The sequence below is a fragment of the Pristiophorus japonicus genome, chromosome 3 (assembly GCF_044704955.1).
Source record: "Pristiophorus japonicus isolate sPriJap1 chromosome 3, sPriJap1.hap1, whole genome shotgun sequence".
Taxonomy (NCBI): Eukaryota; Metazoa; Chordata; class Chondrichthyes; family Pristiophoridae; genus Pristiophorus; species Pristiophorus japonicus.
Window position 1 is genome coordinate 289,140,044 of NC_091979.1, and position 12,168 is coordinate 289,152,211.

The 12,168-nt window shown below is 45.5% G+C and overlaps 1 protein-coding gene across 2 annotated transcripts in view; it reads right to left on the reverse strand.

Moving 5' to 3' along the window:
- Nucleotides 1-1,618: 1,618 nt before the first annotated feature.
- The window catches only part of LOC139260323 (cilia- and flagella-associated protein 46), a 681,403-nt gene continuing 670,853 nt past the window's right edge, over nt 1,619-12,168 (reverse strand). The window contains exon 59 of one of the 2 annotated variants that reach the window (XM_070876797.1): nt 1,619-4,314. In XM_070876797.1, the coding sequence (XP_070732898.1) occupies nt 4,184-4,314 (131 nt within the window). In that variant the 3' untranslated portion in view covers nt 1,619-4,183. The remainder of the gene's footprint in view (nt 4,315-12,168) is intronic. The other variant, XR_011592768.1, reaches the window with a different exon arrangement.

Consider the following 12,168-nt stretch of genomic DNA (forward strand, 5'->3'; position numbering starts at 1 on the left):
GAATGCGGAGAGTTTACTGAAGTCCGTTCCTAGAACTGTCGTGTTTCAAGGTCACATTCTGGTCACAGATCATGACACCGCTGAACATCTGAACAACTTACAGCGTCTGGGCAAAGTGGGACTCAGGCTGAAACGCTCAAAGTGTGTATTCATGGCACCTGAAGTCAAATTCCTCAGAAGATTGCCGCTGATGGCATCAGGCCCACTGATTCGAAAACTGAGGCCATCAAAAATACACCCAAGCCTCAGAATGTGACGGAGCCTCGTTCGTTCCTTGGGCTACTCAACTACTTTGGTAATTTCTTACCCAGACTGAGCACTTTGCTAGAGCCACTGCATGTGTTACTAAGAAAAGGCGACAACTGGAACTGGGGTGCATCTCAAGATAGAGCCTTTGAGAAAGCCAAGATTCTGCTATGTTCAAACAAGTTGCTTGTTCATTATGATCCTGTAAGCGTCTTGTATTGGCCTGTGATGCTTCATCATGTGGGGTTGGCTGCGTACTCCCAACGAGCAAATGAATCGGGCAAGCTACAACCTGTTGCGTATGTTTCCAGAAGTCTGTCTAAAGCGGAAAGAGCTTACAGTATGGTAGAAAGAAGCTTTGGCTTGTGTGCATGGGGTAAAAAAAAAATGCACCAGTACCTGTTTGGTCTTCGTTTTGAACTAGAAATGGATCACAAGCCACTCATTTCATTGTTTGTGGAAAACAAAGGTATTAATACCAATGCATCGTCCCGTATTCAAAGGTGGGCACTGATATTGTCTGCCTATGATTATGTCATCCATCATAGACCTGGTACTGAGAATTGTGCCGACGCACTGAGTCGTCTGCCCTTACCACAGCTGAGATGGAGACGCTTCAACCTGCAGATCTACTTTTGAGAGCTCAACAAGTTAGGATCTGGACCAGCCATAACCAGAGACCAGAGGGTGCTGTGGTCGGAGGTCATCGGGCTGTACGCATGTGGCATGTGTGCTTGGTCACCTGTATATAAGCTGTGTGTCTTTGGCAAGCTGGCACTCTTGGGCTGGAATAAGGATGGATCAGGTTGTACCTGGGTGAGTTTACAGTAACCAGACTCGAGTCATTACAGTAATGACCCTGTAATGTCAGATAAATCTGCCACTTTAACATCAGAGGTTCACGCACCGTGCCCTGCGGAAACATTGCACTCAATGCGACTTCCGATTAATGCTCTTCCTCCTCCCTTTAAATAGGCTGCAGATATCGACAATAGAAGGTGGTATCGCCTAGTTTCTCCAGCTTGATTAGGGACGGATGCTAAATGAGGTGGCTGTACCTAATTTTGCGAGTGGGATACTAGGGGGGCATTGCACGATTATTCATGTCATGAGCTGACTGAAAGTACACATTGAGGCAGTAGCGCCGCCACAAAACCAGCAGCAAATTCCCGGTGGGACGCGACAAGCTGCACAGCCAGGCAGTAAGCAATTCGAGAGCCATTACCGCCCCTCCAAGGCACTAACTGAGGGCTGCACAACAGAATTTCCAGCCCTGAGAGTCCTCTGGAGACTGAGGTCATCAATAAAAAAACTGACTCGGATCACACACAAAGGCATTATTTACTAAAAGCAAGATTGCAGTTGTACTTGATTGCCAACAATTTTTATTATACAATCATCCCATATATAAGGAACGTTTGGAGCCAGACTAATAAAAACAGGTTCTTTAATCTATCTTTTAATTGATAAAAACTATCTAGGTGTTAAGTGAGAAGCTGGTTATAGATAGGTTAAATGAGTAGGCAAACATTTGGCAGATGGAGTATAATGTGGGAAAATGTGAGGTAATCCACTTTGGTAGGAAGACTAGCAAAGCAAAATATTATTTAAATGGAGAGAGACTACAGAATGCTGTGGTACAGAGGGATCTGGGTGTCCTCGTACATGAAATACAAAATTAGTATGCAGATACAGCAAGTAATTAGGAAGGCAATTAGAATGTTGGCCTTTATTGCAAGGGGGATGGAGTATAAAAGTAGGGAAGTCTTTCTGCAACTGTGCAGGGCATTGGTAAGACCACACCTAGAGTACTGCGTACAGTTTTGGTCTCCTTATATAAGGAAGGATATACTTGCATTGGAGGCAGTTCAGAGAATGTTCACTAGGTTGATTCCTGGGATGAAGGAGTAGTGTTTTGAGGAAAGGTTAAGCAGATTGGGCATGTACTCATTAGAGTTTAGAAGAATAAGAGGTGATATTGAAATATATTACATTCTGAAAGGGCTTGACAGGGTAGATGCTAAGAGGATGTTTCCCCTCGTGGGGGAATCTACAACTAGGGGGCATAGTTTCAGAATAAGGGGTCGCACATTTAAGATGGAGATGAGGAGGAATTTCTTCTCTCAGTGTTGTGAATCTTTGGAATACTCTCCCCCAGAGAGCTGTGGAGCCTGTCATTGAATATATTCAAGGCTGAGATAGACAGATTCTTGAACTATAGGGGAGTCAAGGGTTATGGGGAACAGGCAGGAAAGTGGAGTTAAAGCCAAGATCAGATCAGCCATTATCTTATTGAATGATGGAGCTGACTCAAGGGGCCGTATTGCGCCTATACCTGCTCCTATTTCTTATGTTCTTATGCCGTGAGCCCCATAAAATTGGTGCTGTGCACGATGTAAATAATTATGAATTGTCATTTACGTTGCCTGTACTTTTTCTTAATCCCTTCATTGTTTCCTGGGTTTAATGATGTCCAAAATATTTTTTTTATTTTACTGATTTTCTCTGAATTTACCCAAGTACCTTTTTTCCCCAGAGATTTTCTCTTGTTTTTATACTAAAAATAAAACGCGAAAAGATCTCAAAAAACCTTGTTCTTTTAATGTGATATTAAAGAAATAGAATAGAAGTTGCGGGTTTGGGAGGTGCTGTCGAAGAAGCCTTGGCGAATTGCTGCAGAGCATCTTGTAGATGGTGCATACTGCAGCCTTGGTGCGTCGGTGGTCGAGTAAGTGAATGTTTAAGATGGTAGATGGCATGCAAATTAAGCAGGCTGCTTTGTCCTGGATGATGTTGAGCTTCTTCAGTGTTGCAGCTACACTCATCCAGGCAAGTGGAGAGTATTCTATCACAGTCCTTACTTGAAGGTTTTTTGCAGTCAGGAGTTAAGTCACTCGCTGCAGAATACCCAGCTTCTGACCTGCTCTTGTAGACACGGTATTTATGTGGCTGGTCCAGTTAAGTTTCTGGTCAATGATGACCCCCCCCAGGATGTTGATGGTGGGGGATTCGACAATTATATTGCTGTTGAATGTCATGGGAGATTGGTAGACTCTCTCTTGTTGGAGATAGTCATTGCCTGGCACTTGCGTGGCGTGAATGTTACTTATCACTTATCATCCCAAGCCTGAATGTTGTCCAGGTCTTGCTGCATGAGGGCACAAACTGCTTCATTATCTGGAGTTGCAACTGGAACTGAACACTGTGCAATTATCAGCAAAAATCCCTATTTCTGACCTTATGATGGAGGGAAGGTCAGTGATGAAGTATCTGAAGATGGTTGGGCCTAGGACACTGCTCTGAAGAACAACTGCAGCGATGTCCTGGGGTTGAGATGATTGTACTCCAACAACCACAACCATCTTCCATTGTGCTAGGTATGTCTCCAGCCAGTGGAGAGTTTTTCCCTTGATTCCCATTGACTTCAATTTTACGAGGGCTCCTTATTAAGCACTTGACTGTAGTCATGTATGTAAGAAGTGCTTAAGAAATAATTGTTATGCACTGATGAGGGTAAATAGAAGCATTACTTTTTGGCAAAAAAGTGGACAAATCGCAGTAATTCTGCTGTCCTGCCTGAAATACAATAATCGAGATGGTAAACCATGAATGTCAGTATGGCCATTGTTGAAATATGCCAGGTTAGCACTGAGTAAAGCCACTGAGTAATAGACACTGAACAAGTTCCACAACTGGAAAATTTATCTCCAAATCATTTAAAAACATTTGGAACAATCAAAATATGAAATCAATTGAAAACTTAACATTCAAACATTTAATTAAAAAAAACTGTTGAATCAAACTTAATAAATCCAGTCAAAATCTCAAATTTGAAATACTCTAATTATTTGTATACTGGATTTCAAGAGTTTACTCGGCAAAAGGCTAACGATTTTGTGTAACATATGTACTGATTTAATATTTTGTCTTTAATTGTCTAAGTGACAATTAGATTTGGCAATCCATACAGTATGAAATTAAAAGCAGTTTGCTGAGTGTTACGTTCTTCTGGGTGATGACTGCTTGCCTGGGCTTCAGGGTACCCAGATGCAGAGCCAAAGAAACGGTCTGCAGAAAAAAAGCAAAGAATTTTAAAAAACATAACCAATCACACAGTTACAACTTGATTGAAATGCATTCATGACTGACTCCGAATAAACATGTAAAAATAGGTAAGCAATCTAAATATACCAATTAATTCTATGCATGTTTTAGGTCATATTATCAACAGTAAGTACAAATGTGGTACTGGAATATTATGGATCAGGTATATAAATACTTAATAATGGGATACTGAACACTACATTAGAGTTGCAACTGTTATTGTTGACAATAAAACAGACAAATAAATCATGATCCTGAATTTAATTTGCTGTTCCAGCAGACTCTCATCATAACTCAGGTGGGTGTGAAACACTGGGTCCTAGTCTTGCGTGGGATTTTCCAATGGCCTTGTTTTGGTGGCAAAGCTTCTGCCCATTGCAAACAAAACTTCTGAGATGGAAAAGGTGGCGGCAGAGGTTAGAATTCCCCTATACTGGAAGTTCCTGCTTTCTCAGCCTCATTGGCACCCAGCTTATGCTTAGAGGCAGGTACACCCTGTGAGATAAGACATACTGGTCTTCCATAGGGCAATTAGGCCACACTGAGTAGGAGAATGGAGCGATACAAACTGGGGTTGGGGTCTGGAGATAAAGACTGGGGATTTCTCTTTTTAAAAGTGGCTCCCTGACATGGGAGGCTGCTGTGGTAATTATCTGCCACTTTCTGAGGGGTGGAAATAGCTTCAGTCCGCGTTTCCACTGTCTCCGTCAAGTGTGCCTCCAAAGTTCCAAAAGTTGGCTCCAGCAGGCTCCACCCTGGACCCCGTAAATGTCTACAAGGGTCGCACCCCTGTGAATTTTGGGAGCAAAGTTCATCATTTTGCATTGAAACACAGTGAAGCAATAAATGCTGAGTCTTAAGATTCAATGAGTTACAGTACATTTAATTGCAATTCTTCTCATGTGGGAGAACTTCAAGGGTTAAGTTCTGGGGAGAGATTACACAAATTAGGCTTGTATTTCCTAGAATTTAAAAGGTTAAGGGGTGATCTGATTGAAGTTTTCAAGATATTAAGGGGAACAGATAGGATAGATAGAGAGAAACTGTTGTGTATGAAGAAAGAGTCAGACTGAACACTGTGAGCTCAAAGTAAAGTGTGACCTTCAGTCTTTTATTGCAGGTCTCCAGAGTGCCTCTCCAATCTGTGAAGCCTTCTTAAGTACCAGTGCTCCCAAGGGATTATGGGATCCCTTGGGACTCCGGTGGATGAGCCCTCTGGTGGCTGTACAGAGTAAGTACAAGTCCACATATACAACAACATTCCCCCCCAAAAGTCAATAGTGTAACTATTTCCAATGTGAGTCGATCTGAGGCCCTTCTTGCCCTGGTTGATCATCTCGGTGTGAAAGCTGGTGTTGTTGAATCACTTGTTGGGCCCTCGCTGGGCTGCTGTGCAACTGGCCTTGCTAGACTGCCTGGTGTGTTGGGCCCTGCAGGGCTGCTGTGGATGATGGGTTCTGCTTTGTGGTCAACCGCGGTGCCGGTTGCCACTGGTGTGTATGTTGGGGGATCAAAAAAGGTGGGATCCAAGGTGGGTTGCTCAGGATAGTCCGCAAATCTGAGTTTGATTTGGTCCAAGTGTTTCCGGTGAATGAGTCCATTTGAAAGTTTGACCTGAAACACCCTGCTCCCCTCTTTGGCCACGACAGTGCCGGGAAGCCACTTGGGACCTTGTCCATAATTCAATACAAATACAGGATTATTGACTTCAATCTCGCGTGGCACATTTGCACTATCATGGTATGCACTTTGTTGAGGCCGCCTGCTCTCCACTTGTTCATGTAGATCAGGGTAAACTAACGAGAGCCTTGTCTTAAGTGGTCTTTTCATGAGCAGTTCAGCAGGTGGGATCCCAATGAGTGAGTGGGGTCTCGTGCGGTAGCTAAGCAGGAGTCGGGATAGGCAAGTCAGCAGTGAGCCTTCAGTTACCCTCTTCAAGCCTTGCTTGATGGTTTACACTGCTCTCTCTGCCTGACCATTGGACACTGGTTTAAACGAGGCAGATGTGATGTGTTTGATCCCGTTACGGGTCATGAATTCTTTGAACTCAGCACTGGTAAAACATGGCCCGTTGTTGCTCACCAGGACATCGGGTAAGCCGTGAGTGGCAAACATGGCCCGCAGGCTTTCAGTAGTGGCAGCGGACGTGCTAGTCGACATTATCTCATATTCAATCCACTTGGAGTAAGCGTCGACAACCACAAGGAACATTTTACCCAAGAACGGGCCTGCATAGTCGATGTGTACCCTAGACCACGATTTGGAGGGCCAAGACCATAAACTTAGCGGCGCCTCCCTGGGTACATGCTTAACTGCGAGCATGTATTACATAAGTCCGCATCGATATCGGGCCACCACACGTGGGATCTGGCTATCACTTTCATCATTACGATGCCTGGGTGGGTACTATGGAGGTCATTGATGAAGATGTCTCTGCCCTTCTTGGGGACCACTACTCGATTGCCCCACAGAAGGCAGTCTGCCTGGATAGACATTTCATCTTTGTGCCACTGTAACGGCTTTATCTCTTCCTTCAGTTCCACTGGGACACTGGACCAGCTCCCGTGAAGCACACAGCTTTTGACTAGAGATAAGAGGTCCTGGCTTGTCCAGGTTTTGATCTGCCGGACAGTGACGGGTGATTGCTCACTCTCAAATGCTTCCATAACCATGGCTAGATCTACGGGTTGCGCCATTTCCACCCCCGTGGTGGGCAATGGCAGCCTACTGAGAGCATCGGCGCAGTTTTCTGTGCCTGGCCTGTGGCGGATGGCGTAGTTGTGTGCGGACAACGTGAGCACCCATCTCTGGATGCGGGCCGATGCGTTAGAAGTGGCTTATGGTCAGTTTCCAATTCGAATTTTAGCACAAACAGGTATTGATGCATTCTCTTTAGCCATAGACACACGCTAATGCTTCTTTTTCAATCATGCTGCAGGCTCTCTCAGCCTTAGACAGACTCCTGGATGCATAAGCAACCGGTTACAGTTTCCCGAAATCATTAGCTTTTTGCAATACACACCCAACGCCATATGACGACATATCACATGCTCGTACCAAACACTTAAATGGATCATACAACACAAGCAATTTGTTTGAGCATAACAATTTTCTCACTTTTACAAAGGCATTTTCTTGGCTTTTGCCCCAAACCCATTCACCTCCTTTTCATAGTAAGACATGTAGTGGTTCTAGCATTGTGCTGAGACCCGGTAGGAAGTTCCGAAAGTCGTTCAGGAGTCCCAGAAATGACCGCAGCTCCATTACGTTCTGTGGCCTCGGTGCGTTCTCGATTACCTCCGTCTTCGCGTTGATGGGCCTGAAGCCGTCCACCGCAATCCTCCTTCCCACGAACTCCACTTTGGGCGCCAGGAAAACGAACTTCGAGCATTTTAACCTGAGCCCCAAGCGGTTGAGTCGACTAAGAACCTCCTCCAGGTTCTGCTGTTGCTCGACTGTGTTCCGACCTGTGACCAAGATGTCATCCTGGAAGACCAAGGTGTGCGGGCTGACTTCAGTAAACTTTCCATGTTTCTCTGGAATATTGCCGCCGCTGATCGAATTCCAAATGGGCATCTGTTATGAACAAAAAGACCTTTGTGCGTGTTGATGCAGGTGAGGGCCTTCGATGATTCATCCAGTTCCTGCGTCATGTTCCTGAAGTCAGATTCAGCTTCGTGAAAATCTTTCCTCCCGCCAGCTTTGCAAAGAGGTCGTCGGCCTTTGGTAGTGGGTATTGGTCCTGCAGGGAGAAACTATTGATAGTTACTTTGTAATCGCCACAGATTCCGACGGTGCCATCTCCCTTGAGGACTGGTACAATAGGACTGGCCCACTCGCTGAACTCAATCTGTGAAATAATGCCCTCTCATTTCAGTAGTCTAGCTCGATTGCTACCCTTTCTCTCATCATGTGCGGTACTGCTCTCGCCTTGTGATGGATTAGTTGCGCCCCTGGAATTAGGTGTATCTGCACTTTTGCTCCTTGGAATTTCCCGATGCCTGGTTCGAACAGCGAAGGAAATTTGTTTAAGACGTGGGCACACAAAATGTCGTCAGTGGCCGATAGCGCTCGGACATCATCCCAGTTGTAGCGTATCTTTCCCAGCCAGCTCCTGCCAAGCAGCGTGGGACCATCGCCTGGTACCACCCAGAGTGGTAGCTTGTGCACTGCTCCATCGTAGGAGACTTTTACAATAGCACTGCCGATTACAGGAATCAGTTCTTTCGTGTAAGTTCTTAGTTTCATGCGAACTGGAGTTAAGACTGGCCTTGAGGCCTTGTTGCACCACAACCTTTCGAAAGTCTTTTTGCCCATGATGGACTGGCTCACGCTGTGTCCAGCTCCATTGACACCGGGAGTCCATTTAGTTCAACATTCAGCATTATCGGGGAACAATTCCTGGTGAATGTGTGCACCCCATGTACCTCTGCCTCCTCGGTCTGAGGCTCTGGTTCATCGTGATCCTCCATGGATCTGTCCTCCTCTGCACCACAGTGGTTTGCAGATTTAACAGACTTTGCAGCTTGCCTGCACATTCGTTGGAGGTGTCCCATTGTTCCACAGCCCTTGCAAACGTACTCTTTGAATCGGCATGAATGGAAACGATGATCACCCCTGCAGCGCCAACAAGGTGTTAATGGCCTAGCATTCATCACCCTTGATGGTGGACTCTGAGACATCTACGGATGTGCAGCTGCAGGTATGTGTGATCTGCCCTGTACGTTACAATTCGAAAACAACATCACTTTGTTCACAGTACTTTTAGCAGCACTTGTGTGCTGAGAGATTTGCTTCATATTGTCACTGGTGGCTATTGCTATGGCCTTACTCAAGGTTGGGGTCTCTACAGTAAAAAATTTGCGAAGTATGGTTTCATGGCCAGTGCCAAGTATGAAAAAGTCTCTGAGCATGTGCTCCAAATGTCCTTCAAGTTCACAATGTCCTGCAAGGCGTCTTAGCTCGGCGACATAACTCACCACTTCCTGGCCTTCAGACCTTGTGTAGGTGTTGAACCGGTACCTCGCCATCAGAACGCTTTCCTTCGGGTTCAAAAGCTCTCGGATCAATGTGCACAAATCATCGTACGATTTCTCCGTGGGTTTCGCTGGAGAGAGCAGATTCTTCATGAGGCCACACGCTGGTGCCCCACAGACAGTGAGGAGGATCGCCCTTCATTTGGCAGTGCTCTCTTCCCCATCTAGCTCGTTGGCCACAAAGTATTGGTCGAGTCGCTCCACAAAAGTTTCCCAATCATCACCCTCTGAGAATTTCTCCAGGATGCCCACTGTTCTCTTCATCTTTGGGTTCGCTATCTGTATCTCGTCGCCAGTTGTTGTGTATGTAGAAAGAGTCACACTGAACACTGTGAGCTCAAAGTAAAGTGTGACCTTAGTCTCTTATTGCAGGTCCCCAGAGTGCCTCTCCAACCTGTGAAGCCTCCTTAAATACCTGTGCTCCCAAGGGATTATGGGATCCCTTGGGACTCCAGGGGATGAGCCCTCAGATAGCTGTACAAAGTAAACACAAGTCTACATATATAACAGTATGTATTGGCTGCTTGTGGCCACACTCCATGGTGCATAACTCTGTTCCCAGGGATGCAGGCTACTACATTGGGTAGCTCGCTGAACCTGTGTGCTCCCGATGGGTGTCTGTCCACTGCATTGACTGTATGCAGTTGAAATCCTACATCACACAACGTTTCATTACTCATAGTAAATAACCTGTAGCTCCGATCGCGATCACGCGACTTTTCTTTGCTTATTGCAAGTACACAATTCTGATCATCAATTGCACATTTTACATTTAACTCTCAGTTGCTATTACATTGATTGAGAATGTGGAACTGTCCCTTTAAGTGTGGTGGGTTGCAGGCCTCCTTTAAGAGAGCCTTGCTATCTTTACCCCAATCCTCTTCTTCGCTTGATGCCACGTGTTGCTCCATCAGCGCTGCACCTCGTGGTCTGGCTGCCGCCATCTTTTTCTTCATTATATCACCTTGTGGTTTGGGCGCCATCTTTCCCCCATCCACGATGTCGACTGAAGTGATCCTCTTCTCCACGGTTTCTGCCACTGAAGCTGGGAAGTCACCTTTGGATCCGATTTTCTTCCTCCGGAGTCCTGCCACTGGAGCTTGGAAGGTGCGTTCGGGTCATCTCAGCTGGATCATCTCCATGCAGTCGTGCTGAGCGGTCTGTGCCTCGGGTGCTGTGCTGGTCTGCTCTCTGGTGTGGGGTCCAGCCTCAGGTGAGGGCTTGCTTTGCCTCTGAGCGCGGGGGACGTCGATCGCTGGAGGGATGAAATCTTCCCAGCTCCAATGGATCTTCTCCATCCACCTTCTTCCGAGCAGCGTTGGTCCATCACCTGCAACAATCCACCGAGGTAACTTGTGCACTGCGCCATCATGGAGTACCTTTACATCCGCACTACCAACGACTGGGATAAGTTCATTGGTGTAGGTGCACAGCTTTGCCTGAACCGGGACCAACTTGGGTCGTTCAGCTTGATTGTCCCATAGCCTCTCAAAGGCTTCTTGATTCATTACTGACTGGCTTGCCCCCATATCCACTTCCATGAAGACTGGAACGCCATTTATCTCAACTTCCATCCTTAACGGGGAACACTCGGTGGTGCAGGTAAACATGCCATATATCTCATCGTGGGGCTGAGTTGCCTCTCTAACTATCACTTCATAATCCGCGCTGGATTCATGGCCATCTGCAGACTCTTCGTCAACACAGTGAGTCATATTTCTTTTGCACATTCACTGGAGGTGGCCCTTTGTGCTGCAGCCTTTACACTTATAGGGCCCAAGTTTCCACATGATTTGCGCCTGATTTTTAGGAGCAACTGGTGGAGAACGGACTATCTTAGAAATCGCAATTCTCCACATTTTTTTTTCTGCAGTTCCAGTCAGGTAGAACAGTTCTACTTTGGAACAGAATTTTTTCTTCAAAAGGGGGCGTGTCCGGCCACTGACGCCTGATTTCAAAGTTTCCACAGTGAAAACGTACTCCAAACTAAAGTAGAATGGAGCAAGTGAACATTTTTGTAGAACTGAAAAAACCTGTTCTACACATTAAAAAATCAGGCGCAGGTTACAAATTAGGCGTCCAGAACGAGGTGGGGGGGGAGGGGGGGGGTAAGGGAACTCATTAAATTCTACAATAAATCCTTATTTATACTTCTACAAATATTATACTGTGAAGAAATGGTCGAGCCTCTCCACAAAGGTGTTCCAATCATCACCATCAGTGAACTGCTGCAACGTACCAAGGGTAGCCATTTTCGTGTGATGGTCTGTAATCTCGTCGCCAATTGTTATGTCTTTAGATGCTCTGATAATGACTCCACGAGGCAATGTGTTGTACTTGAACTGTAGTGACTTTAGTCCTTTATTGATAACTCCAGAGTGATGATTACACATGGTGGTCTGTCTTTGAAACTAGGCCTGGCACACCTGTACAGGTAACCTGCAAGTCTCCCACTGTGGTACACCTTGTAATAGTACAAGCAGTAACCATGTAGGATACATGACAGTATAAATCTATAGAAACAGCATCCAATACACTGAAAACAGTTTAGTTTCACTGTTGAAGCCAGAAATAATCTAATCTTTTCTTATTTCTTAAGATTTAGTTGAAGGTTAAATTATGCCGTTTTACTAAAATTACTTTACATTTTTTTCTAAAAGTCATAAAACATCTGGGCCCCGAAATTTCACATGGTGAGTTGCACCGCATTTCCTACATTACAACAGTTACAACTCGAAAACAAAATGTACTTCATTGGTTGTAAAATGCTTTGGGACATCCT